Source organism: Hippoglossus hippoglossus, chromosome 4, assembly GCF_009819705.1.
Source record: "Hippoglossus hippoglossus isolate fHipHip1 chromosome 4, fHipHip1.pri, whole genome shotgun sequence".
NCBI lineage: Eukaryota > Metazoa > Chordata > Actinopteri > Pleuronectiformes > Pleuronectidae > Hippoglossus > Hippoglossus hippoglossus.
The window spans coordinates 5,481,549-5,508,629 of NC_047154.1; the positions used below are offsets into that span (position 1 = coordinate 5,481,549).

The following is a 27,081-nucleotide window of genomic DNA, read 5'->3' on the forward strand; positions in this document are numbered from 1 at the left end:
GCATGAAATGCTGCGTAATGCGTGTCTTAAACAATGGGTAGCTGGCTAACGTAAGCGTTTTTCCTGTGCAACTGGAACTCTATCAACTCAGGAAAATAAAAACATAACAGACCCTTCATTCATGGCTGCCATGAAAAGGGTCTATTCTGTTTAGATTTGAAAACCAGTAGCTCTTTGCTTATATTTAACACCAGTAGCACTGTCTTTGCTTGTATTTAAAACAAGTAGCACTGTCTTTGCTAAGATTTTAAAACCAGTAGCACTGTCTTTACTTGTATTTAAAACCAGTAGCACTGTCTTTGCTAAGATTGTAAAGCCAGTAGCTCTTTGCATATATTTAAAACCAGTAGCTCTTCGCTTATATTTAAAACCAGTCGCACTGTCTTTGCTTGTATTTAAACCCAGTAGCACTGTCTTTGTTAAGATTGTAAAGCCAGTATCACTGTCTTTTATTGTATTTAAACCCAGTAGCACTGTCTATGCTTAGATTTTAAAACCAGCAGCTCTTTGCATATATTTTTAAAATCAGTAGCTCTTCGCTTATATTTAAAACCATTAGCACTGTCTTTGCTTGTATTTAAACCCAGTAGCACTGTCTTTGCTTAGATTTTAAAACCAGTAGCTCCTTGCTTGTACTTAAACCCAGTAGCACTGTCTTTGCTTAGATTTTAAAACCAGTAGCTCCTTGCTTGTATTTAAACCCAGTAGCACTGTCTTTGCTTAGATTTTAAAACCAGTAGCTCCTTGCTTGTACTTAAACCCAGTAGCACTGTCTTTGCTTAGAGTTTGGGCTCTTTATATACAGTCTGTGGCTCGGGGCCTTGCTTTGCCACCACAGTAGAGTTTGGAGACTGGATGGGGTGGAGGACACTGGTTGCTATGACAGGGTTTAAAGACGACAGTTGGACATTTTGTGAGGACCCTGCTCACTCGGTAGTGTTCTTGCCTGTAACACCCCCTCTCTCTCTTTGCCTCCTCCCCCCTTCTTTCGCCTCTTACGCAGAAAGCAGCGGAGGGTTGTGATTTGCCGGAGCCCCCCTCCCTCTCGGGGGGTAACTTATTACTGGAGCCGGCGGGCGGAGCCGCTTCCTCACACGGATAAATTGTGTGTGGTACAAGTGACGGAGACGGCTACGAAACGGTCCTTTCGCATTTCCTGTGGGGGACAGTCGACTGCATTCTGAGCTAGAAGTTGCCGGAGCCACAGCCGCGAAATCACACTCAAGTGAAGCAGGTGGGGGACAGTACCGAGGAGCTAACATGTCTGCAAACAAAGACAGCGACGGCGGATGGAAGAATTTTGTGTGGAATTCAGAGAAGAAGGAGTTCCTGGGACGAACGGGCTCCAGTTGGTGTAAGTACTCGTTCGACTGGTTCCCCGTGTTTGTCTGTGAAATGAACGGCGCTGTGGCCGGTGTGTGGCAGGGAGGGGACGTGTCGGTGTTTCGAGGGTTTTCTTCGGTCTGTTTCTGTGTGTGTGTCCGGACTCTCAGCACCTGTTAGAGCCCAACGGCTCCGACATGCTGCGTCGTGACTTCGCCTTTCAATGGAGTCTGTGGGGAGAAGTTGGTCTGTTAAATCACAAACTCCACCGTGGAACACGAACCCAGCTTCTCTCCCACACACATGCTACAGGTGGAATTTTCAACACTATTCAACACTTAAGATTATAACTAGTTATAACACGAAACTACTGATTTACACCGACTGCTATGTGATGTGTGACATTTAAAATGGACATGTTTAATATATGCTAGTTGGAGAGGTTTCCCTGAGGCGGTTGCACACATGGAGCCGTTCGTTAATAAACGTCCTTTATGAAAAGGTCACCCTGAAGGACAGTGGGTGCAGGGCCAGGACTTTTCCAATCAGCCGCCTGGTGAAAGTTGGCTGCTGTGTGTTCTCACTGGACCACCTCTTTTTTAAATATAGGAGGAGAGAACCCAGAGGACATTTTATTCCTCCGTGTTAATGAACAGAACCGTTAATCTGTGGCTCCTGTACAACAGGGGCCCGGTTACTCTTCAAGCCGCCTTTCACTCAAACCCCAGATCAGCGGCTCTCGTCGTTCTACAGGCTGTTTCTAACACTTTTAAGACGAGCCTGCTGGAGAGAGTTGATTTGACAGGATAACTGCACATACTGTTATATAGTGCCCTTTAATCTCTTTAGACCGGTTTACCAATTAGGACTCGCTTTCCCCTCCTTCCCCGTGTAAAAGACAGCCGGGTGCGTCCAGGCACCGCTTGGCAATATGGTGCTGTGAACAGATCACGACTCACATGTCTCAAGGGCCGCCCCTCCTTCTCCCTGCTATTATTCATATATTTCCCCGTGAAGGCGAGGGAGACGTCGATCGGCGCGTTTTCACCAGTTTAAACCTTGCATGCCTGATTCCATATGTTAGTGTAAAGCTAAAATGAGCAGTTTGATGATTCCCAGTATAATGATTCCTTGTGTGTGTGAACCAGGTTGGCAGGAAAAACCTGATTCTGCTGTAGTTGTCGCCCTCGTATCTGCCCTGTGCTCGTCAATGGCGAACTTCAAGCTAATTAAATGTGGTGTTTTAACATTGAAGTGGTGCTACAGATGTGTCAGTCAGCCCGTGAGACTCAGGGAGAGTGATGTCGCACTATTCCAAAGTGAGCCATGTTGTTCTAAAAAAGCAACAGGTACGCACGTCCGTGCCCTTGAGTTGCTGGAGCCATGGCGGCGGATCAATGCAGCCCATTGGAAAAATGAAATGTGCATTCATCAGATTGGAGTCAGGTATTAGTATTTCCGCTGTTTTCGATGCGGGAAATGGTTGGAAATGTCAGCCGCGCTCATTTCTTTACGCGTGTGTGTCCATGTCGACGTTTGTAAGAGGCAGAGTCTGAGGGAAAACACCGCAGAGCTGTCGAAACGTCAAGAAAAGACGTCAGTAAAAGTCTGGAGACATGAGTGTGGCGTGGACGTGGTGATGGTCCCTTCACGAGACGCTGCAGCAGTCTGGTGGGGGAGGTGCTCCCCATTCAAACTGCCTCTCACCACTAGTAGGCCAGCTCCTGCGCTATTTACATGTGTGGGCAGCAGTGTTGATGTATGGCCTCTCTGACTACAAAATGGTGTTGCACCCACACCTAGCCCCACACGTGTTCTGACACAAAAATTGATCCCTTGTCCTGTTAAATCTCAAAGTAATTGGCTATAAATGTAATCGTGCCGCTTCAATGCCCTCAGAGGCAGTCAAATGAGCGGTCGCCGGGCAGAAAATAGGAAACACTGACACCTTCTAAGAAACGGACACACTCCTGATTTTCACTTCCATACAAAAATGCAATTTGTTTTTCAAATAATACAACATAGGCTGATTGTAATAGTTTTTTTCTCCTCTTATTGGATCACATGTAAGTCTGCACAACTCTTCAGCACGAGTCAGTCAGTCCAAAGTTTCCCCCTGAACGTGCAACACACAGAAACCACGTCATACATGAAGACTGTGTGATGACAGTGCACTGCATGGAAACATGCCAGAGTCAATTCAATTAATCAATCAATCAAGTATAGTCATGTTCACAAATTGCAATTTGACTCATAGGTTTGAAGGTGCTTGCGACATCCTCTGCCCTTAACCATCAACAAGAGTGAGGAAAAACTAAGAAAACTTTTAGCACAGAGAAACCTCAGAGAGAGCCGCAAGTGAGGGATCCCTACCCCAAGTGCAATAGATGTCGTGCGTCAAAAGATTTGAAAACTCTTGGAGGGCACTATTAATGGCATTTGTTAAACAAGCTTCTCTATGCATTAAAGGCTATTTGAATTAAGAAGCAGGTTTTGTGGCAAACTGTGGTGCAATATTGAAACAATGTGTGCAGCATCTGAGAATTAAACATAAGGATGTTGCTCTCCATTTTATGTGCAGGAAACACTGCTCACGTGTTCTAAGTGCAAACACTGGCAGTCTCAGAGCGGCATGGACGGGCTAGGCCCGAGTGAGTCTGAGATGAATTTCCTCTCCACATTTTACAGTCGGTTTCAGGATGTTAGGCTGTGGAGCTGAACCTGTGATCAACCAGTCAAACTGGTTTCACAGTTGCTGTGGTGATGAAAGTTTTACTACTGACATGTGACACACAACCTTCCAAGATCACACATAAGAGTGTATTTCTCGTCCACTGATCTTGAATGAGAGTAGGCAAACAGGAAATGCTAATTTCAAGTTTCTCTCTGCAACATTGACGTGAATAAAGCCAGGTTCATTTATGTGAGCTCAGTGTTTTTATACCTAACCTGTTGTAAGTGGTGACAAAATGGGGGAAGGGTCTGCTGTGACGGGAATGACTACTGACTCATCCAGTTGTACCGGAAACTGTGGCACTCCTGCTGTTGCATAATTGGGGTCAAATTTAAATTGGGTGAAACAACTTAGCATTGTTCTCATGTGGCTTTGACAATGAGGAAAAAAAGGGACAATGTGTGGAGGCTGTTTGTCGAGGACCTAATTAATGCCATTCTCATGGTTCTCAAGTTTTTTTAAAGATTTGGCACAAGTGTAGTGTCTATCTGGGATAATGAAAGCTTTACTCAATTGTTGTCACATCTGGTATATTCTCTTCATTCAAGACAGGAGTTGATCTTATTCTAAGATGTTTAATTTAAAGCTCTCACAAATATTACTTTTTGTTCTCTGATGTTTATTGGTTATGAATGAAAACTAGTTTCTCTATTGCAATAGTCAAAAAGTTAATTTATTAATTGGGTTTACTAGAATGACATAAACCATGGAATAGCAGCAAACTGTCACCTTTGAAAAGCTCAAATCAGAAAATGTTGTTGTATGCCCCTTCACTGGATATAGCCGTGGCTGGATGACTTATTGTTTTGGCTCGTTCATCAATCTGTCTGTCTCATGAACACGGTATCCCAGGCACGCTTTGAGGGAATCTTTTCAAGTTTGTCACAAACGGTTTTTCGGGAGTCAAAGATAAACTTGGGCCAATTTCACTGTAACCTAACAAATCGTTTTTGGCCATAACTCAAATAACAAAATACACTTAATACCTTTTTATTACATTTCTTTAATAAATGACTCCCCTACATACTACATGAGTCTGGAGAGAGGCATACAACCACAATGCAGTAATTCTAGCTGCTTAAATTCCTGAAGCAATGAATCAATAATCAATGTAGTTGCTGATAGATCAGTTAATCTACATTTATGTTATTAAACATGTTTATATTTATTTAAGCCCTTATCATTGTACATGGATTTTAAAGACATTCATTTTCTCCTCTACAGTTAAGATCTTAGCGTTCTACGTGATATTCTACGGATGCTTGGCTGGAATTTTCATCGGGACCATTCAGGCTTTGCTGCTCACATTAAGTGACTTCAAACCCACCTATCAGGACAGAGTGGCTCCCCCAGGTAAATATAATCTAAAATGATTTATTCCTCTACCTTTGCCCTTTCAAATCATGTGCAGGATTGTGAAATGACCTAATATTTGTGTCCGTGGCTCACGCTGTTAAAAATGACTGTTGGGGTGTGCCTTTAAGCAGTTACTCTATCAAGTCTGTCTGACCTTAGATAAGTTCAGCCATTTTGTCCTTCACTACTCTCTGCCAGTCAATGTTTCCCCCCTCGGGCAACAGGGGAACCGTTGAAGCTTACACCCACTGTGACTGAAACAGCTCACGTGTGCTCTGATCATGCGTCACAGCCTGCGTGTTTACATATTTACATATTCATGCATGGCAGCCGGAGTTTGTAAAGAAGTTTGTAAAAAAAGGTTTAGTTTTGTCGCAGCTTAGAGGCCACTAAGCTTGTTTAGCTGGAGGAAAATTCCAACCTGTAATCTTATGAGAACAACACCATTAAACACTGCTACAGTCACACTACAAGAGTTTCGAAATATCCCGCAAGCTTGGAGACGGTGCAGATTTTTTTAAAGTGCCGAGCCTTGTCTTGTTTGCACAGCACATGCTGTAGCCTCAGTAGTATTTTTAGCAGCCATTGTAAATGAGTGGCTGCATGCACACGAGTTAGTTTGCCTGGCGTTTTGTCTATCATCTGTCCACGACTGTTAACAATCAAAGAGCAGCCTGGCAAAGCAACAAAGTAAGTGTGGAGCGCTTTGAGCTGAAGTGAGTTTCCAGCAGTGGCATGATAAAGGAAGCAGAGAGTCTTTTTTTTTTTTTTTCAGAGCTCAAGTCTGCCTCTCACTCTAGGGCTAAAAGTTTCCATTGTGAGAGAGACACACGTGAGTGTGGCGGGGTGGGGGCAGGGGATTGGTGAACTTTCACAAGGCTCCAAGAGAAATTGTAATGACTAAATGTTAGTTCTCTCTCTCTCTCTTGTGCACATTTAACGTCGATCTCGCTCATACCTACAGCAACAAAAACAGACCCAATAGTAAAGCTGGAAAAGTTTCACTAATGTTCTGTTTCCTTTCACTCCTCTCACCCATCTCATTCTCTTCATGCCACGCCTCACTGAGGCCTTGTGCACAAGGCCTGTGGAAAATTACTGCTACAAAGAGCTGACAGAGACCTTCTGAGGAAATCCCCAAGACCCTACATTGTGTTACATTGTAAATGAGCAGGGACCAGTATCTCTGGGTCTGACAAAGAACAGCTCACATGATATAGAGTGCAGCTCCTGTCAGGAAATTCCCTCCTTTTATACGCACTGCCTAATATATATAAATATATATAATTTCTCAAGTTGTTGCATCAAGTTCTCTTTGAATCATTGCATTTCCCTTTATTTTGTTGTATTTTATCAAAATAAACTATCTGTCTTTCAGGTCTGTCACACACCCCACGCTCAGAGAAATTTGAAATCTCTTTCAAAATGTCTGATGAGACAACATATCATAAGTACACCAACAGCGTGGACACTTTCCTTCAACAGTACAACGAGAAGAACCAGACTAATCAGACGATATTTGAAGACTGTGGAGGCAAGTATAAGCCAATCATCATTCAGGGATTGTCATACTCTGGCTGATCCCTGATGGGTATGTAATAATCGTCAAATCAAGATTTCTCACTGATATGCATTTAGATCCATTAACTAACTCATTAGAGTGCATACCTCCGCCAAGGCCCACCCTTATGAAACCACCTTTAAATTCACAAGATTCTGAATTTTATTTGGATCCTCACCAAATTGAACACACTCATAAGTAACTCACAGTTACCTAAATATGATGTTTTTGTCTTTATCAAGATCCATGAATTATTCTCTAAGAAATCAACAAACATATTGAAAAACTCCTCATCAAAAATCCTGGATATTCCCCCTAATCCGGATTCGGTTCTTCCTTGGGTCATGTCCCACGGCTTCATAAAATTTCACGGAAATTGGTCACGTAGTTTTTGCATAATGCTGCTAACAAACAGATGAAAACATAACCTTAGTGGAGGTAATATGTTGTCATAAGAAACAGTGATATTTCTAAATATGTCATCCTAATTTTGATCTAAATACAAGTAGGTTTTTGAAAAAGATCTAATATATTTACAACATCTGCAGACGTTCCTGAGACGTACATGGACCGCGGACCTCTGGAGCATGGTGAAGGAGTGAGGAAAGTCTGTCGCTTCCGCAAGACCTGGCTCGACATCTGCTCAGGGGAAAGCGATCCCTTTTATGGCTTCAAGGAGGGAAAGCCCTGCCTTATTGTCAAGCTCAACAGGATTGTCATGTTCAGACCAAAAGTAGGTATACACTTCCAACACAACAGCTCTGTGGGTCTAACAGACATTCTTTAAACATAGAGTCTAAAAGCACTCACCAACCTGATGACACATCTGTTGGGATCAACGGATGAACCAGGCATTGTTCACACCTGTAGCACACATCCTGGGTGTTTAATAATTAAAAAGGCATTTCTAGATCTCTTTGAAAACCTCAATGTAGTATAACAGTAATTTTCAAAGTACATCGTTTCTGAAGACCATGCAGACACTGAAGGTTTTTCTGAACATGAGTCAGTTCTTTTAAAGGGACATTTCACTGATTGTACATATAAAAGTCTGTTTCCAGATTCACATTTTGTTTCACCAGAGGAAGCTGTCTGACGAATTACCTCAAGTGCTGTCATTAGAGTCAGAATTGGTTGGTTCTTAAGACTACAATTTTGAGAATAAAAACATTTTATTAAGAATGGACTGAGCTGACCATACATCCATAGCTCGCCTCTCATAGCCGTTTTCAAACATGACCTGCGGGTAAAATCCGGAGAATTAGCTACTGAGTTTACCCAGAGTTTTCCTTTCACACTTGCACAACATAGTGGGCGGTTCTCTGCACAGACACATTCACAACAGCAACAGATCCTCAGTATTATTCAGGTGAGAGTTGGAGCAGCAGGCAGAGGCAGGAAGTGACGTATTAACTCCGCTGCGGAGATCACGTGATTTTCTTGACACCGGCGTCAGCTCTTATCACAATCTCCCTTGACATCTTCGTTGGTGTCTTCTATGTGTATGAAACCTCTTTTTCCCAGGGAGATATCCGTTTTCTTTTTCTTAGTTTTTTTTTTAGGGGGTTTTGTTTTATCAAAATATAATACTATATAAGCCAAAAATACACATTCAACTCATTTTATAGGGGCTGTTTGTGTCTTGTCTTTTAAACACCAACTAAAAAAGTTGTTAATTCAGGCTGTTTATCTGATCACTGGTGCTTCCCTTGTTCGATTAATGATAAGGAAGAATGTGTGGAACAAAAAAGTCAATATGTGCACTTCTGCAGCATCAATATTTTTCATCCTGCACTCTGAGTCTGACACTGTTACCGAGGCGCAGTACTAAAATAGTAGACAACTCTTCTATAAGGACAAACCTTGGGATTAGCAACCACTAATACCTCAAATTGTATTATATCCTCAATAATTAATTAGTATGATCCATTGCAGCAAAGTAACTGTGCTGCATTCAAGGTGGCAACATATTTTCTAAAGCCCCGTTTTCCACTGGTCATAAAACCCACTAACATCAGAGTTTTTTCTGCAAAGGGAATGGATACAATCGATGTTCACTCCCTGGTCAAATGACTCTGCAGTAGAAACAGAGTTTCTTTAGCTTTGGTTCCAATCGGCAGTTACGGAAATGCGACACCCGGGTGAACGTGCTAATTTGGTGAGACAGCGAGATGAGAGAGCACCTCAGTTCTCGTTGCGTTTGTGACGTTGAAAATGAAACACTGGCGGGAAAAACAAAATTCATGGGAAAGGACTTTATAGTCTTTTTATAGAGTGTAAAAAATGGTGTAAAAGAGGTATATGTTGCGTGCTAGTTGCAAGATTTAAAACCACTCCTACCAGCGCTGTGTTCCGCTAACTTAACCACCTACTCAGGATCTGGCTAAAATACTCTCTCTTTTAGGTTCCCTCTAACAATCAGTCACTCCCAGAGGCTCTGCAGGGCAAAGAAATGCCCAACCTGATCCCCATTCACTGCAAGAATAAGGTACGTTTGATGCGACATCTACCCATGATTTATTAGTCCACTGTAAAAAAGTTTGACCTAAAATCCAACTATCACATTTGTAGAGACCAGAGGATGCTGACAAGATTGGAGAGATCAAGTACTTCGGCTTAGGTAAAGGCTTTCCTCTCCAGTACTACCCGTACTACGGCAAGCAGCTGCAGCCTCGGTACCTGCAGCCTCTGGTGGCCATCCAGTTCACCAACATCACTTTGGACCACGAGCTCCGCATCGAGTGCAAAGTTTATGGAGCAAACATTGACTACAGCGAGAAAGACCGCTACCAAGGACGTTTCGATGTTAAGATCACAATCAGCTCGTGACCTCAGCCGCGACGAGCACTCTCATTTTAAAAAACTAAAATAAAATGTAGAGAGAATTAAAGAGTTCAGATATACACCACTAGTCTTTGAACATTCATAATATACAGGACCTACACTTAATCTGTGTGCTTTACACTAGCTTTTCTGTGTGTTTGTCGAGGGTTAGAATGTAAAATACAAAAAAGTAGCAATAGCAAATATTTATTCTACTGTAAATGAAAATATTCCTTGAGCCATGGGATGTGTTCATCTATTACTGTAAAACCGCGATTCCACTACTGACGTGTAGCGAGCTGTGTTTCTGTCCCCAGAGTATTTCATCCTGATGTGGTTGCTATATATTTTTGGAGTGTCCAGTGCTGTAGTCTTGTCCTGTTGTAATCTCTTTTGTCTTATGTCAGCTTTAGTGGTCCAAGGTGTGTGCGTGTGCGCGCTCGTGTCTGTGTGCAGGTGTGTTAGTATATGTGAGCGGGTGGAGTGTTTGTTAATGTGCTCTGTTAACTGAAATACTAGCATGGTACTCTGAACCTTTAAGGCCCATGTATGAGTAAATGACTGCGCTCCATGGAATCTTTTTGTTGTTGTTTTTGGTGTGTGTTTGTGTTTCTTTATCCAAGTTGTTCATGTTGACAGTGGAAGGATACACGTGTACACCTTTTCTTTGCCGTTCACTTTAGCTGTAGGATTTGGTTTGATGACATTTCTGTTTGATACTCTTGCATCTGTTCATTCTTAATTCTTAGTGTAGAGCTTTGTGGGTCCAGCCTAGAAGACTGTCACCTCCATGGAAACCGTGGCAACTCAGTGCTTTGAAATCTGTCTTGCTGGCGACATCACGTGACGTGATGCAACTTACTATTGAATGTTTTAGCCATTTTCATGGTGGAAGAATTTTATATTTATGCAGTTGTACATTTTTTTTTCAAAGTGTAATGTATGAATCCAATACCAAAGTCGCTGGTCAAAAGGTTAGAGAATATCAGAGGCAATGCAGTATCCCGTGTAATAAGATGTGTAGTTGGTGTGAAAATACTTAATTCAGTGTTGAAGATCAAAACACTTGTCAGGAGTCTGCTCTTGTCACTATTTAATCTGCATAAGGCTGAAACAATAAACAGACAACTCTCAAGTCTTTGTGTTTGAAGTGAGTGTTTTATCTTCTGCTCATTCGTCCAAAATCTTGAAGAAATACTGCACCTAGAAAAAGAAATAAGAGTTTATTTAACAGCACCCACTGAATCAAACCTTAACCTCAAAGTATCAGTTAGTCATCCATTGTGCTGCAATCAGAGCAGTCAAGTTTTACAGCGTCATTTCTCCTCTGGACACAAGCCCCTTTCTTGGCCACTATGTCTAAGTCTTGGGAAAATGGCAGCTCAGTCTGGCTAATGTGTAACAAGGGGGCATTTGTCCAGGCCACAGATCAGGAGTTCTCCTGAACAATGACGCTCAATGGGTCAGACCCACTCTCCGTTAAACAATGGTTTTGTTTCAAATTCCTCTGCCATTCTTGTTCTCCTCAAAACCAGTGTGATCTAAGGTTGACCCAGCCCACAGAGCGGAGTCATGAGACTCGGCTTCACAGAGCTGAGGGGGTTTCGCTCTTGGCCGAACGCAAGGTAGTTACTTATGCATGAACTGAACGACAATGAGGAAACCTATGTGCAGGGGCACAACACAGTGGGTGTACTCAGTTGTACAGTGTGTATGTGTCGGTGAAATGCCACCCACCTCTAGAACACCGTCCTCGGGGAGGTCCGTGCAGTGGACGCTGTTCTTCACTTTGTCTTTGCCATAGAGAGCACGCAATGTGGCTGGACGAAGGTGCCGCGCAATTTCCTGTTGAATGAAAACATCTGGATTGATTCACTGATGAAACTGACAAAGTCACATGTATTAGATTCAACTAAATATCCCAATATCAGGTTCACAAGAAGGTGTTTTGAAATGGAACATCCTGTTCTGTTGTCTGTTCCTCACACAGTGATTACTCAGCAGCTGAACATGTGATATGTAGAGGAAAAGACAAAACACTGACACTCTATATTTTACACTGAATGTAGGAAGATAGATTAACATGACCTCTTCTTACATTTCATAATGGAAGACAAGCTAACATCTAATACGGCGAACGGGTATTGATAAATGTCCTTTAGTACTAGTAAGATAACTATATGATTAATTACATATTCCATATTAGTTTATAAATATATATGAGATTTTCTGGAGTTGCAGCTTAAAATGTATGTGTGCCTCCACCTTCTAAACAAACCAGACACCATTCCATACGGTTTAGTAGGTTCTCATCACTACACACTAAAAATATAACTAGTTGTTTATTTCACAGCTAAGCACAGACTCCGGAGTTCTGCTTTATATTGCTCGTAAACATTCAGCACTTCCTCTTCTCACGCGGCGTGTTTCCTTTCAACATGAGACACGCCCAAGGTCAAAGCTGGGCTCTGTTGCCCTTTGCTACTTGGTGCCTCCAGGAAACGCGACCCTCCCACAGGGTCCACCATCAGGGGAGGGACAATGTGAATAATTAATTCACAGAGATGGCTATTAACTCCAAAGGAATGTTGACATTATGTAACATAGTGCTTGTGTAGTGCTTAATACATTGGGGAAAGCCATGTTTCACACGCAGGTTAAAAGGCTGGCAAAGAAAATACACTGAAAACCGATGAAGACGAACCACTGTGAATGGCTTAAGTCTTTTTTCAGTTTTTCAGAGATAGATATATACAAGATAGAAATACAGTTGTTAAACACCACCAAAGAGAAAAGAATCTGACGGGGGCTTGTGGCAGCGGAACATTTCCTATGACAAGCTCTTTATTCTCTGGAGGTTTATGAGAGCGCACACAAAAGACAGGAATAAGGTTCAAGGTCATAAATCCACTGAGCCTTCTTCTCAAAGCCTTATTGTCTTTTAAAACGAAAACCCTCGAGGAAAACATTCTCCTGGTTTAAATAACTGTACCACACAACACGGAACTGACAATGACACAAAGGATCATGTGAACTGAGGAAGGATCCTGGGAACTGTGGATCGCCGGGATCAATTGGGTTCTATTTTAAGTGTGGGAAAAACATTATTTTCATCTATCCATCCATAATCGATATGGCTTATCCTGTAAGAGTCGCAGGGTGGATGGCTGGAGCCAATCCCAGCGGCCAACATCGTAGACAAACCACCATTCAGGCTCACATTCACATCTACGATCAATCACCCCTTATCCCTCCATGGGTTTGGACTGTGGGAGGAAGCTACCCGGAGAAAACCCACACAGACGATGGCGAGCATGCAAACTGGTTGTGAGACGACAATGCTAACCACTACATATTTTGTATATTTTATTACAATGGCCAATAAAACACAGTCTCACAGAGCTGAAACTTTTCATCACTGTCCGTGATGAAAAGGTGCAGCGGCCAAACAATTTGTCCGACAACATATCTACACATTGGATAGTATATTAATTGGTATAATTGTAATTATCACTGAGGTTGTGTGATTAAGTAAGGCAGTGAGAAAGAGGAAACAACAGCAGGACTCCCTAAAATGGTGGTTCAGCTGTTTAACTATGGTGTTTTTTGTCCTATCTTTATTCAAGGCTTTCAGTTTGAGAGCAGGACTTATTGATTTCACTCGCACTCAAATATACCCTGCCTGTGCTTGGATTTCCTGTGCTCAGCTCTTCTCTCCACGCTCACGCTGCTTCTGTGCACGTGAATCGTCTGCCTCCAGACTTCTTCTGCTCTCAAATCTTTTTGCGCAACAAGTCTGTCAAAATTCCCCAATCAATAGAATGCCAGGTGAAGAGATGACGAATAAAATGACCCCGCCCTCGTTGTGGCTACTTTTGCTGTTGGTGGCCATAAAATAAGAGGGAAAGAAACAGGGCGACGTCTCTTTCTAAGCACAAGCAGGGTCAATTTGAATGCGAGCGCAGGGTTTTGAGTGTGAGCATTACAAACTGAAAGACCACGCTCTTGAATCAAGAGAGGGAAGGGAAAAAAAAAACACGAGACATTCTCATAATACGGATACAAGTCTGTTCAGACTCAGTTTGTGTCTGACAAAGCTAAACACAACATCCTGTGCAGGAATATCTGCAAAATGTGTCCAGGCAGCAGCATGTCCTTTACATGTCCCCTGCCACGTGAGACTGAGGCCGAACACAGCAGGGGGAAATTAGGGGGAGAGCTACCTAGATAAAAGAACTCTTTTCGAAGCTGCATTCTGTGTAATTGAATCAGTTTCCCATGAGTGACCTGCTGTCAGAGTTTAATTTGATTTTAATGAGTCCCATAGGGTGCTACACTGATGTCCATGTAACAGACTGGCTTTTGTGGACAGTGATGTCTGGGGCAGAGTGACTTGTGGTTACACGACCGTCCATTAAAAAGTCTGATGTCCGGTCCTGACTGTGTGAGGGAGACACTGAAGCCTATAACTGTGCCCTTTTCTACTGGGAAACACCTGTGTGAGGTTTTTGTTTGATGTGATATGTAAAAACCAAGCACTTCTTTATCAAATGATTCTCCTCCCCCTGGTCCAGGTACTTATACACATACATTGCCCCCCCTCCGTACATACTGGTAAAAGAGAACCGCTGCTGGAGACATTTAAAAGATTCTGGTTTCCTCCATAATGTAACCAAACAAAGGGTGCTCCCCCCATACTTCACAGAAGAAATACCAAGGCAAGCCTACAGCGGAATAAAAGTATCACTGACATCTCAACGACATATTTCCTACTTACACATAAAATGAATGTGAATGTTGTACAAATGCTTCATAGAGCATTATAACTGATAACGCTTCTTTTAAAGAAAGTAATAAAACATCCTTTTTACTTGTGCTTTTATGACCATTATATTGTTTTTATTCATTTATTACTACCACTACTACAACTGTTAGCATATTGCCTCCTCCGCACATTTTTATTCCTCTCAGTGACTAACTGGATAAAGAGCCGCAGCCTGTTTTGTTTTCTGTATACAACATGATGTGAATACAAAAGCCTCCTTATGAAGCAGATATTAAGTCACAGTGGAAACTATTTATACTTACTTGACAGTAGTTATAGTTTCTCTTAATCAGCATCATATTGTTGGTTTAATCAGAAAAAGTCTACTTGCATTTCTACTCAGATGTATTTTTGAGACCAGAGCACTAAATTTAGCACAGGAGCCACCGGGTTTCACAAAAGCATCACGCAGATGGATCAAAAATCAATGAGCAAAACATATTTAATGTTGGCCTCATATAACAGCACATTTAGGGCCTACTTGACCATCTATCTCTGTGAGACAGTGAGGCAACACAACATGTTTTGACCACTGCTAATAGAAATGTTTATGTTCTATTAAGTGGCTCATTAAAAGTTTGTGTAGAAAAATAAAACCTTATGGAAGAGGCTGGGCCAGGACTGTCTAACAGAGGACTGCTGTGTCCGTCCACTCTGATATCAGGACACATCACAAGACAGAATACACTAGGATCCTTTATTGAAAGATGTGTGGCCCCTGTGCTGATTACTTCTTATGTCATAAATGTTGATTGCATCTGCTCGCTCCTGTAAAATAAACACAGCCATTTAAATAGTCCACCATCAACTCCAACATGATGAAGTGTTTGAGGTCACTTCATCCAAACGCCCAGCTGTACAGTCATACGTTTCTTCACACACGACCTGTGCTATTTATGGATTGGTTGTTAGTCAACTGGAACGGATCAATATCCTGTTCTCATCACAAAAAGCAAACACTAAAGCAGACATAGACATTCTGACCTCTTCATACAGTCTGAGGTTACACTGATTGTCCAGTCCAATCTGTCCACATGATAATGACGTCTGGAGTGTCGGCACACACACCAAGTTTAAAAACAGTCTGTACTTTGGTATTTTATCAGAACAATGTTACATGGCGTCACACATGTGCCCTGCTGGTGACTCATCAGCTCGCCTCTCCCACACTGATCTAGTTTGTGACTTCTCTTATTTGGAGTTCTCAGGGCTGCTGTGACTTTCCGCTTATCTCGTGGATCAAATGACTGAGCTCCGCTGAAGAGTAGGAGTGTGAATGTTTAGGTTATTTGTAAGATAATACTGAGGTGAGTCTGAGGTCGTGGCAGGATCGACCTCGCAGTTAGTCAGTCAGTCAGGTCTGAAGCAATCAAAGAGGTTACAGAGGACGGAGAGAGAGAGGGCTGAAAACAAAGTGGAGCAGCTGAAGGAGGCCAAATTACGCACATTTAAACATTCATTTATAGTTAGAATAATATTGTTTTAATTGGTTTTAACAACCCACTGGATTAAAATATAATTTGTGGGTGCATCATTGTGATTATTTAAATGTTTCTATCAATAATAAATGACACTGTCATTTATAACACAGGGTTGGTAATCCTGGAAAAACAGTGAAAAAATGCAACAGATACATCCCACCCCCTCCCATTGGTCCTCTCGTCTAAGCCACGCCCATATGAACGCTCACTGCCTGACAACTGTCAGAAGACATATTTTCTTTCTTTTTTCGCACACAAATGTATTTATTGAGGGGGATTTCAACAAATAAGATAAAAAGTGTTTCAGAAACAACTTAGCAACCCTACCCTAAATCTAAAAGATGCAATGATTACATCAAACTCTACACACACGGGGCTTTACAGTGCAAACCAGGGCCAGGTCTGATGTGGGTGACTACTAAACAGAGGGCAGTAGCAACGGCTTTATTATTTTGGCGTCAATGAGGTGTAGGGTCATGTGACCTAGAAATCATTAGCTAATTAACAAAGTCCCTTCCTACTCAGCAGCTTCTATGTCAGTAACATTTTGTCTGTGGTCTGCACGGCTGATGGTTAAGCAGAGAATTTCTATAAACAATGTGACCAAATAAAAAAAATAATCACAAACAGAAAGGAAAGCTGAGTCACAGACAAACACTGAACATGTAGGGGAACTGTGCAGGTGGGTGCAGTCCCTCATTTTTAGTGTAAGCACACAATGATTAAAGGCAAAGCCTCTTATCATTAGATTTCACATCACGCACCGGCACAGCCCTGCAGCACTGGTTCCACAGCACCCAGGAACATGCATGAATGTGTGTTTTCACGCACACAAGCACACACTGGCACCAACACACACACACAGTTTATTTCACAAGCCAACTCTTATCTAATCGCATAAGCCACAAAATGTTTACAGCGTACACTACACAAGGGCTAACAAAAACTTCCAGTTCCTCACAAATGTCGTCTGATACACCATTTCTTTAAATGAATGAGCTTGAAATCAAATATTGAGATCAGCTCAAATTCAGGAATGTGGAGCTCCTCATACACCTACTGGTCTGTTTTTTTTACTGCAGATTTATCCCAGATTACATAAACTCTGAACATGTAGCCAGGCTTATGTACAAGACAGAAGGGATATATTGTCTGCTCTGGCTTCACTCACATTCACAAATAAAAAACAAGGATCTGTACAAGCCTTAAAACAGGACAATAAAAGACTAACACAGCTGATACTTTGATTAAGGTTAACTAAAGAAATGTACGCAGTAGAAGAAATGGCTGGAAAATATTAGCTCTGAGGACCGACTAAACGTAAGAAACATGACAACCTTCACTTGTCAGAGAAGCATCTAGTTTAGAAGAGAGTGAGGAAATAAGAGACCATTTGGAATATGTTTTGACTCACTGGATCAGCAGGGCCACAGAACTCCCTGAATGTCTGCGGCGTGTCAGTGCCATGGATCTCCAGGACCATGCAGGGTCCAGAACATAGCTGGGTCACCATACTCTGCAGGTGGAGGTGGGAATACAGTCAATACTGTGATTATGTGACTTTTTATTTAAAATAAAGAATTATACTTCTGAGGATAATAAGCTTCATGAGGCTACTGACAACATCTGCCACACTTTTAGTGACTGTTTAAGATCCTGACAAAAGAAGAGATGTTTGTATTTGCATTACCATCAGAAGTAGCAATTGTCAGATCTACGATGCAGGTAGCTGCCATGATTGCACAACAACGTAGTGTTTATACTCACAAGATACTCTGTCACAACACCTTTGTAAACTTCATAGAATTCTTCTGCATTGGCTCGGTCCACATTGAACTGTCAGGATATAAAAAGAGTAGAGGAGGCAGTGAACTTTTCTTAATCAAGCGAGAAGACTGTGTGTTTTGAATTGTAAGAACAGTCCAATTATCATAAAATAACTCTTGTAGTTTCCATAATGCATTAAGAACATCAAAGATATGAGATTGGATCCTTAGAACAAATGTGCTGCATCAATCAAAGCACTAATTCTAATCCCATTACATTATCCCTATGTGCTACAGGGATTGATATACTTTTGTGCTGCCGACCAGAATGTGCATCACATCTGATGTGGCAAAACGAATGGACTGTGAGAGGTCACCGTTGGCAGCAGTGACGCTGACTTCCATTATGATGTCAGGCTGGGTCAGAGCAAATCAATACAGGACACAAACAGGTTACATGAGTATAGCTGAGATATATGTGGACGTATGAGCAAACTAATTAACTTTAGAGCAGATTTACATGAACACAATGAAAGGATGTATGGCAGATCAAAGCACAAAGACATGAAAAGTTAAACTTTTACCATCTGAAGAGCTGAGATTTCAAATCCAGCCGCAGATATGGAGTTTAGGATCTTCCCCGTCAAACCTGTGAACACGTCAGAGCTGTTGATGTCTGTGAGCTTTTATGAGCTTTTCTACAAGTTAACACATAAACTGACAAATAAATAGTTTAGTGCTTTAATAAACTCTTCAGTGTGATATATAAACAAGTCTGTGGAGCAGCAGTCACAGTTCTCATTACACAATGAAACATTGTTCTTATTCTTATTGAATCACTTAAGTGGTAATTATCGAATGTGCTGCTTAAGAAGTGATTATAATGCAGTATTATCATACAGTGCAACCACCTCACATCTCAGTGTCTCCTTTGGAAAACAGATGTCCCGTCTATCAGAGGAGACATTATTTTTGTCCAGTCAGTCAACACATTACAGATAGAGAGTTTTATCTCTCGACACTGTGGCCATGCATTAATGTAAAATTGGTGGAGCTGCAGGGACAGTGAAGGTCAGACTGCTGCAGACACACACACACACACACACACACACACACACACACACACACACACACACACACACACACACACACACACACACACACACACACACACACACACACACACACACACACACACACACACACACACACACACACACACACACACACACACACTAATTGAAAGTGGGTGCTAGTCTCATAATCTCAGCCAGACATCGTGATAACAAGTGGCCTGCGTACTCGTCAGGCAGCACACCGACTGTCTGCATTTTCCGTTCTTTCTGGAGGCGGCTGTTGTGTAATCGTGACTTTCCGTTTGGACCAGGTGCCGCACCAGCGTTGATGAGCTTCTCTTATTTGAGTAATGGTTCAGTCACAGCTCGGTTGCATGTGTTGGAGGCAAGTAACCACCCCCTGAGTCCTCTGTGCCCTCCCCAGGCAGCAACCTGCAGAGGATAGGCACACACTCGACAGCTCCCAAAAGCAGCTGGTGCTGTTGCTAGGAGATCCTATTCTGGGTGCCTAGCAACAGAAGCTTCTCTATTCCAGTCATGTCTGATTGCATTTTCAGACACAACTTCCTTTGTCAGCACCGTGATTGGGTGCGCCCTGCACACGTAGCTGTGGCGTACATTAGCCTCTTAAGTGATCTTGAGGGAAATCAGAGAAAGCCTTCTGATTGTGCTGGTCTCAGAACTGATTTACGATCCCAGTTTGGGCTCCGCTCGACCAACCACCCACACTGAGTTACTATTTTGGGATTAGACCACAAGTGTCAGCACACGTCAGAAGGTAAACAGTGTGGTCAAATTAAAATATAGAAAATACTGTAATCAGAGCAATTTATGACCTTTCAACGATGCAACTCAAAAACAAAATAATTAAGTCCTCCATTTTCAGCTTGACCTTTTTAAGTGAACCAACAAAACTCTAAAAACAGAAGTAAACAAGAGAGAGCTATGAATATATATTCATATGGTGACACAAATCCTAATTTGAAAATTGTCAAATTTGAATCACTGATACCATGGCGTATGTCTACTCTATGTTTTGGAGAAATGTATTATGCAGGTGATTTCGAGTTCGTGCCCTGCAGCAGAATAAAACGTGTCTTTACTTGTGTTTGTTTTTTAACGGTTCCTCTCTCAAAGTCCTTTCTCACACGAGACATTTTGACTTGTCAAAACAGGAAAAGCACAGGTGTAACTCCAGTAATAACACCAATCGTGGGACCATTCCATTTAGGTGTGGTAGAAAGTCATTTTCAACTAGCAGTGTGCACAGGATCAGGGTCCTGGCACACCTACATATACACACGAGGAGGAATTAAAGATTACACAACATTAAATGGTCCATTCACATGAATACTAATATCAAGTCAATTCTGCTTAGTCCTTTTTATTAATGTATTTCCTTTCAGATGTCCCTGTTAAATAGACAGCTCAAGCTAGGACAAAAGTCTCCTTATTAAAATGTCTTCTCAGCTCAGAATGTTCAACTTATATTTTGGCATGTGTTCTTTTGAAAAAAAGAGAAAAACAAAGCAAAAGAACATGCGAGGAGACTAAATATAAACCTAGTTCCAATCCTATATCAAAGAAATTACTGCCGAGGATAAACACTCCAGGATAGGACCATAGGTCAGATTAATTTATATGGGAGCAGGCTGAGCCTCTTGACTTTAATGAACTGTGTCTGGTCTCAAACTGTATGTCATGAAACCAGTCCAGCCAACCACTCTTTGTGTGCATACTTCAGCTCTATACAGGGACTTTCACATTTCACAGGTCACAGCTCCAGTGGCATGCTCCATGAACACGGATCAGTGCAGGGATTTGGAAAAATCCAAAGTGAAATTTGGTAACCATGTAGTGCCTCTGTGTGACACAAACACATTAACAGCCACAGGTAGAAGAGCTTATACAAGTCAGTGGAATTCGTTTTATACAACATCTAAATCTGAAACTGGGTTAATTATGGATTTTTACACAGCTGACATTTGTGAAATGAGTAGGTAGATGTATAGGCATAAATAAATACTGCTAGTTTTAGCTGTAGTATTATGGATAATGAAAATCTTTTTACATTACTGTAAGTATATGTGCTCCTTACCTTCTGATATGGCATGAGGTTTGATGATGCAGCATGTGCAGTCTGTATAGAGGGCTGTGTTAGAGGGACCATGGCCAATTGTGGATGGGAAAAAAAATTCAAGCTCCTAATAAAAAAAAGAAACAGAAAAAATGTAGGTGACAATATCTGACAGTGTGGAGCATGGGCTACATGGGCACATATGAACATGAACATGTACTTTTGCTGCTGCAGCAAGTGAGTCAGAGCCGTGTCCAACGTTTTTGATGCCATCTGTTCCAAACTGGGCACGGGCACTCTGCGGTGCCTCCCTCCGTGCCACAGCCGAGTCTGTGGGTCCCACGAGCTTCCTCCAGATAGACATGGCCTCATCACCCATCAGCTCCATGGCAACTACAGGCCCCGAGGACGCAAACTGCACCAGGTTACTGCAAAACAAATTGTTCATTTAAAAGGGCATATTTACAGGCAGTAGGCCAGCTGCATTAAATGTGTCCAAATGTCACCACAATGTCATCAGGATCATCTTCACGGGTTCAGTTAATGATACTGGCCGGCTTTAGAAAATCTTCTATTGCTGTTCGTACTCGCTCAGAATTGGAAAATCATTTACAAGGGCACTCACTTGAAGGAAGGCTTTGACTGATGTTCCACATAAAACTCTGCCGCTTCTTTCCTGTCATTTAAGAAAACCATAAACCACGGAGTTAATAAGTGACCAAATTATCTCAAGTAGTCAGTAAAACTCTGTGTAACAAACTAATGACAAAGACATTAACAAAGGTCAATAGTATTTATGAGTGGAATTGGATTCGACTTTCTTAATAATAAAAAGAAAGATGGAACTGAGGTGACAGTACTTAAATAAAACGTTTTTTTCTTTACCACCACTCAGGACTTTGAGGTCATGTCCTCAGATCTTTGGGGTGAATTATGGCAGTTTTAGCAACCTGCTGAGAGTTTACATAGTAAACACTTTATTTCAAACGTTAGGAGATTCTACCTTTCTGGAAAGAGATTCTGTAAACTGGTACTAATTATAGAGAAAACTGAGATAATATTCTGAGAAATTAGTTAATTATCTCAGGTTTATAAGAAGTTAGTGATTTCAGAGGAATTGCTAAAATATTAGATATGAACCAGAGTTCAGATCCTGTAAAATATCACAATCTAGTGACTCTAGTACAGGCAAATTTAAGTTAAGTTTAAGTTAAGGAATATGGCAATATATACTTAAGGTCAAAAGTCCTCATTATATCAATTCACATTTTAAAGACATTTACTGGTTCAACAAAGCAATTACATCACGAGTTAGAAATTAATTAAATGCTACCATTGTTTGGCCCTTGCAAAGCCATATGTTCCTAATGAGTGTGAGACAGCCGAGCCGTCCATCTGTTTATGTGAGAATACTGGCACCACACAGCCTGTCTGCCTCTGCGACAAGAGTTTGTCTGATACTTCACTTGTAGTATCATTAGACTCTGCCCAGCGGGACTTTGCCCTTACCAAGTGAGCTTTGTCATCTTGGCTTTGGTCACAATCAGGTTGGAGGAGTATATCAGTTCAAGGACATCTCCGATCTTTGTAACTACGTCTGGCTTTATCAAAGCAAGAGTCCTAGAGAAAAAGAGAGAGAAGGAAAAATACGCCACATAAGGAGAGAAAATGCATCAGGGCGTGAAGGGATCATATCTGATACTACACATAACAGGAGACAACTTATCATCTGACATCATGACAGAAACACTTCCACGCTACAGTAATATAAATATATTTTGATTTCATAACATATTTACATGTTTATTTATCCATTATTTAACCAGGAAAGTCCCATTGAGTGTCAGGGAATCATGGTCAAGATGGGCAGCAATGAAATAAAACTTTTCAAATATGTATTACAAACAGGGACAAATAACACAAAGAAATAACATAATAAAACACAGCAAACATGTAGAGATTACTAGTATTATCTGTATTTTACCTCAATATACATTGGACAGAAGTGTCAGAGCATTTAACAGAGCATTTTCACAAAATATGTTGCAGCCAATCAAGAAATGAAATTGATTTCCCGGTGTAACAGGCCAAATTAACCCCTGCCCAGATTAAACCTGGGTATACTTTGGCCCAGGCCAGAGTATACCCCGGGGATAAACTGTCCTAGGCCAAACTATACCCGGGGGTGTAAAATAGCCTAGGCCATACTATACCCCTCTAGGCCAAACTATACCCGGGGGTGTAAAATAGCCTAGGCCATACTATACCCCTCTAGGCCAAACTATACCCGGGGGTGTAAAATAGCCTAGGCCAGACTATACCCCTCCAGGCAGGGCCGGTCCTTCCTATAGGTGACAAAGGCGGTTGCCTAGAGAGCCACCTAGAGGGGGGCGTCAAAAACTGCGCCTAGCAGTCATCAACAGAACATGCACTTTATCTTGAAAACAAGCATGATCATTTTGATGTTGTTATCAGTGTTTAACTTTGAACATTTATATTGTAGCGAAGACTTGCTAGTCTTAGAAGTTGAAGTTTCAGGACGTTATGACTTTTATTATATTATGTTACAATTGCATTATGTTTTGGGTATGTGCTTTTATTTTAATGTGTAACACTACTGAGACGTGTTGTAGTAATCTTTGATCTTTGTGGATGTTTTGATGTTGTTATCAGTGTTTAACTTTGAACATTTATATTGTAGCGAGGACTTGCTAGTCTTAGAAGTTGAAGTTTCAGGACGTAGTAATCTTTGATCTTTGTGGAAGTCTAATATTTTTTCAGTTTTTCTGGTTGAAGTAATAAAAGTCTATGTTTTAGAGTTTTAAGATTTAAGTCAGTTAGCTTTCTCACTTAACTTACCTGACAAAGCTGAACCCCCAATAAAATGTTGAAAAATTAAGTAATTCTTGTGTATATCACTCAACACTACTGATATCATGGGGGTATAATCTGGCCTGAGGGGTATGAATTGGCCTCGGCCAATTTATACCCCAAAGTATAAATTGGCCTAGGCCATAATTTACCCGGGGTATAATCTAGCCTAGGCCCCTTTAACCCCAGGTATAGTCCGGACTGGGGGTATACTATGGCCTGTTACACCGTCTCTCACCATTCGGGCATAGTACACTGAACAGAACATATAAATAATGTTCGAAGAAAGATTATGAGCCACACTTGAAAGGTTTCATTTCAAGTGGCATGTAACTGGAGGATATTTGGATAATGTGGACTTATCACATAAACTAAACAACCATACCTTTCTTTTTTGCTGCCAAGTTTGTTTGCTGTGTACTGGTCCCCATAGTCAGTCAGATTAAGCTGTCGTGAAAAAACGTTCACTCGATTCCCAACAAACAGGTCCTCCTGATGGATGTCGTCGTATTTGGTCCTTCTCAAAAATACTCGCTGGTTCTTTACATCAAACTACAAAAAACAAAATCATTGTTGGTGGTTTTAAAAAAAATAAAGTACTTCAAAATTCAGCAATAAACATGACATCTTGTAAATCTAAAATCTGTCCTCATGCTGTCAGATGACATTTATATCTTGTTTGGTGAACTTCCTCTATAAGTAACAAATGTATTGTTGAATGCAGTAGTAAATATCTACCATTTCCACTGAGCCATCTTTGGGGTAGTAGAACAGTTGGTAAAGCCGCAGGAGAGCAGCAGTGGGGTCATACCACTCCGCATTAAAAGCAAAGCGTTCCTCCTAGTAAAGTTAAAGACAAGATCAAAATCAGATTAATGAAGAGGCACAACATATCTAATACACAGGTTTAAAAAGACAAAAAGTAAAAAAAAAAACATGAGGCTCTGACTCAGTAACAAATATGATTAAGATTTTTATATATGTTTAGACCTCAGTCCCAGAAAGAGATGAAAAGTCATTTCACAATAATCTTAAATGAGAACAAGAAAAACACTGATTTGTGTGAGTCAACCATTTGAAATTTAAGTGATATTCCTGTCAGGGTAAACAGCTCCATGTTTTTTGTAGTAGACTTACCAGTCCTTTAAGTTTGTAATACTAAGTCCTTTAGTTTGTCAGTAATGTTTGGGAAGTTTTATTTCATTTACTATAACTCACATGTGCTTTACATTGCTGTGAATTATTTTCAATGTATTGTTTTGGCATTTCATGTTTTTTGACGTGTCTTTTAGCCTCCTTATCATTAATCACTTCTGAAAATCTATTTCAGAGATGAAGAGATGAAACTAGTTGGTACAGGACAGTGAACACCATGTTACTTTTAGAAAATACTGTAGTAGACTTTTCAATCTAACAATCAACTTTACATCCACAGAGCAATGACTAAACTTTCACAGAACTAAAACGTACAACTGATGTGAATTGTGTTAGATTACATAAGAAATGCAATGCAAGTTGATTTAAAGCATACAAAAACACCAGTATGTTCTTTAAAGAGCTAAATTTAGTCACGTAGCAGACTAAGGCAGGATTTCTTTATTTACAGTAGCATGTCTGGGTTCTTACAAACTCAAGGTTAAAGGTTTTTTTAAAATCGGCCTACTTCAAATCAAAGAGATGCTATCAAATGACATTTGTTTTGTGACCGTTAACAAGTTAGAGTGATTAAGGAATTATCTGATATGAACACTTGTGTGATGACAGATCTGACATGATTTGTATTATCTACCAAAAACAATTCGGAATTGTTAGCACTGTCACAGCGGCCTGTGTTTGGTTCCCTGCACCGTCTGTGCAGACAGTCACCATGGGAGCTCTCGTTTCTTGCCACAGTCCAAAGTCACGCAAGTCAGGTGAATAGGCGACTTTATCCTGACCCTGACCCTCGTGTGAGTAGGTTTGTGTCTGTGAAGGACAATGAGTGTCCACAGTGCTTCCTTGTATTCTGCCCATTGTTAACTTGAAAAAGCTCCAGCCCCTATGACCTTGAGCCCACAAATAAAATAAACAACGCCTCTCTCCTGCTCTACAAACACACTGGGATGATCGTATTGAACTGACTGTCCAAGAATGAGATGTTGTGTCTAGCACACACAGATTTACAACCTATTGGGGATATGTTGTGTTTTATCCTGTTCAGTTTATCCATTATTACAGGAGAGTCAGAGTTAATGCACACTGAAGCCACTGCCTTGACATCAGTGTCTTGCCAAAGGGCACTTCAGCAGAACAGGCGCTCTTTGTGATTGTGTTGCTTCACTGAATCAGCCACATGTTTTCTTTTTGTCTACAAGTTCCAATGACTATTAGTGTTTGCCTGCAAGCTAGCTAACTGCAACAGTTTGGTTCTTTGCAGTGAAAACCATGGACAGCCTGACCGACCTACGTTGTTTTGTGGAAGTTACGTGGTAACATTTAGACATTAAGATAAACAAGAGATCTACGTACACGTCAACGTGAGTAAATAATGTGCAGATAGTAGCTTATTATAAGCTTTTGCTATTATTTACCACCAACTGTTGCTGTTGCAAAGATGCATATTAACACTGTGTTAATTAATTCAGTTACTCCAAAATGCTAATATTGATAAAGCATCTAACTATAGAATAGCCTAGAGTAGTTATAAGCTAAAAACTAATAACATTAGCGTATCTGCTATGTTATCCTGTGGTTGATATGCTAACATTAGCAAACAAGCTTCCGTATAAGCACACCGCCGTTTCTCCCGGTATCGTATAGTTCACAAACTACGTTCACACTATAATAGACGAACAGTGTATGTTAAACTTACCATTTTCAGAAAGTAGCGACCAACTACACCACGATCTGTTGTCACGTTGCTAACGTTACCAGTAAGGGCAAGCTCAAACCGTGGCAGCGGCAGCTCGTAGAGGAACTTCCGGTGTCAACAGAAACTGCCACTGATGTGTAAAGGAAGCTGCCTTTGGTGTCACACTGTTTAAAGGCAGCTGCCTCTGATGCCACACCGTTTGGAGGCAGCTCTCACGGTTGCCACAAGTGTTTGGGGGCTGTTGTAACTTCGAACAATTGGAGGCGGGAAAATAACGATGCAGACGTGAGGAGGGGAACTAAAGCAGATTATTGATCCACTTCATCATTAACGTTAA

At 41.2% G+C, this 27,081-nt stretch overlaps 2 protein-coding genes across 2 annotated transcripts; one reads left to right on the forward strand and one right to left on the reverse strand.

Annotated features, from left to right (window-relative positions):
* Nucleotides 1-1,027: 1,027 nt before the first annotated feature.
* atp1b1a (ATPase Na+/K+ transporting subunit beta 1a) lies at nucleotides 1,028-10,935 on the forward strand. Its single transcript, XM_034583578.1, has 6 exons — nucleotides 1,028-1,354; nucleotides 5,282-5,410; nucleotides 6,792-6,947; nucleotides 7,523-7,707; nucleotides 9,379-9,462; nucleotides 9,546-10,935. Exons 1-6 carry the CDS (start codon nucleotides 1,261-1,263, stop codon nucleotides 9,801-9,803), a joined length of 906 nt encoding a protein of 301 aa, XP_034439469.1. The 5' UTR covers nucleotides 1,028-1,260; the 3' UTR covers nucleotides 9,804-10,935.
* Nucleotides 10,400-26,883, reverse strand: nme7 (NME/NM23 family member 7). Its single transcript, XM_034583574.1, has 12 exons — nucleotides 26,745-26,883; nucleotides 24,632-24,733; nucleotides 24,279-24,445; nucleotides 22,532-22,642; nucleotides 21,648-21,698; nucleotides 21,243-21,450; nucleotides 21,044-21,149; nucleotides 18,454-18,518; nucleotides 17,871-17,939; nucleotides 17,518-17,619; nucleotides 11,535-11,642; nucleotides 10,400-11,000 (listed from the first exon to the last, which is right to left on the reverse strand). Exons 1-12 carry the CDS (start codon nucleotides 26,745-26,747, stop codon nucleotides 10,968-10,970), a joined length of 1,125 nt encoding a protein of 374 aa, XP_034439465.1. The 5' UTR covers nucleotides 26,748-26,883; the 3' UTR covers nucleotides 10,400-10,967.
* Nucleotides 26,884-27,081: the final 198 nt, after the last annotated feature.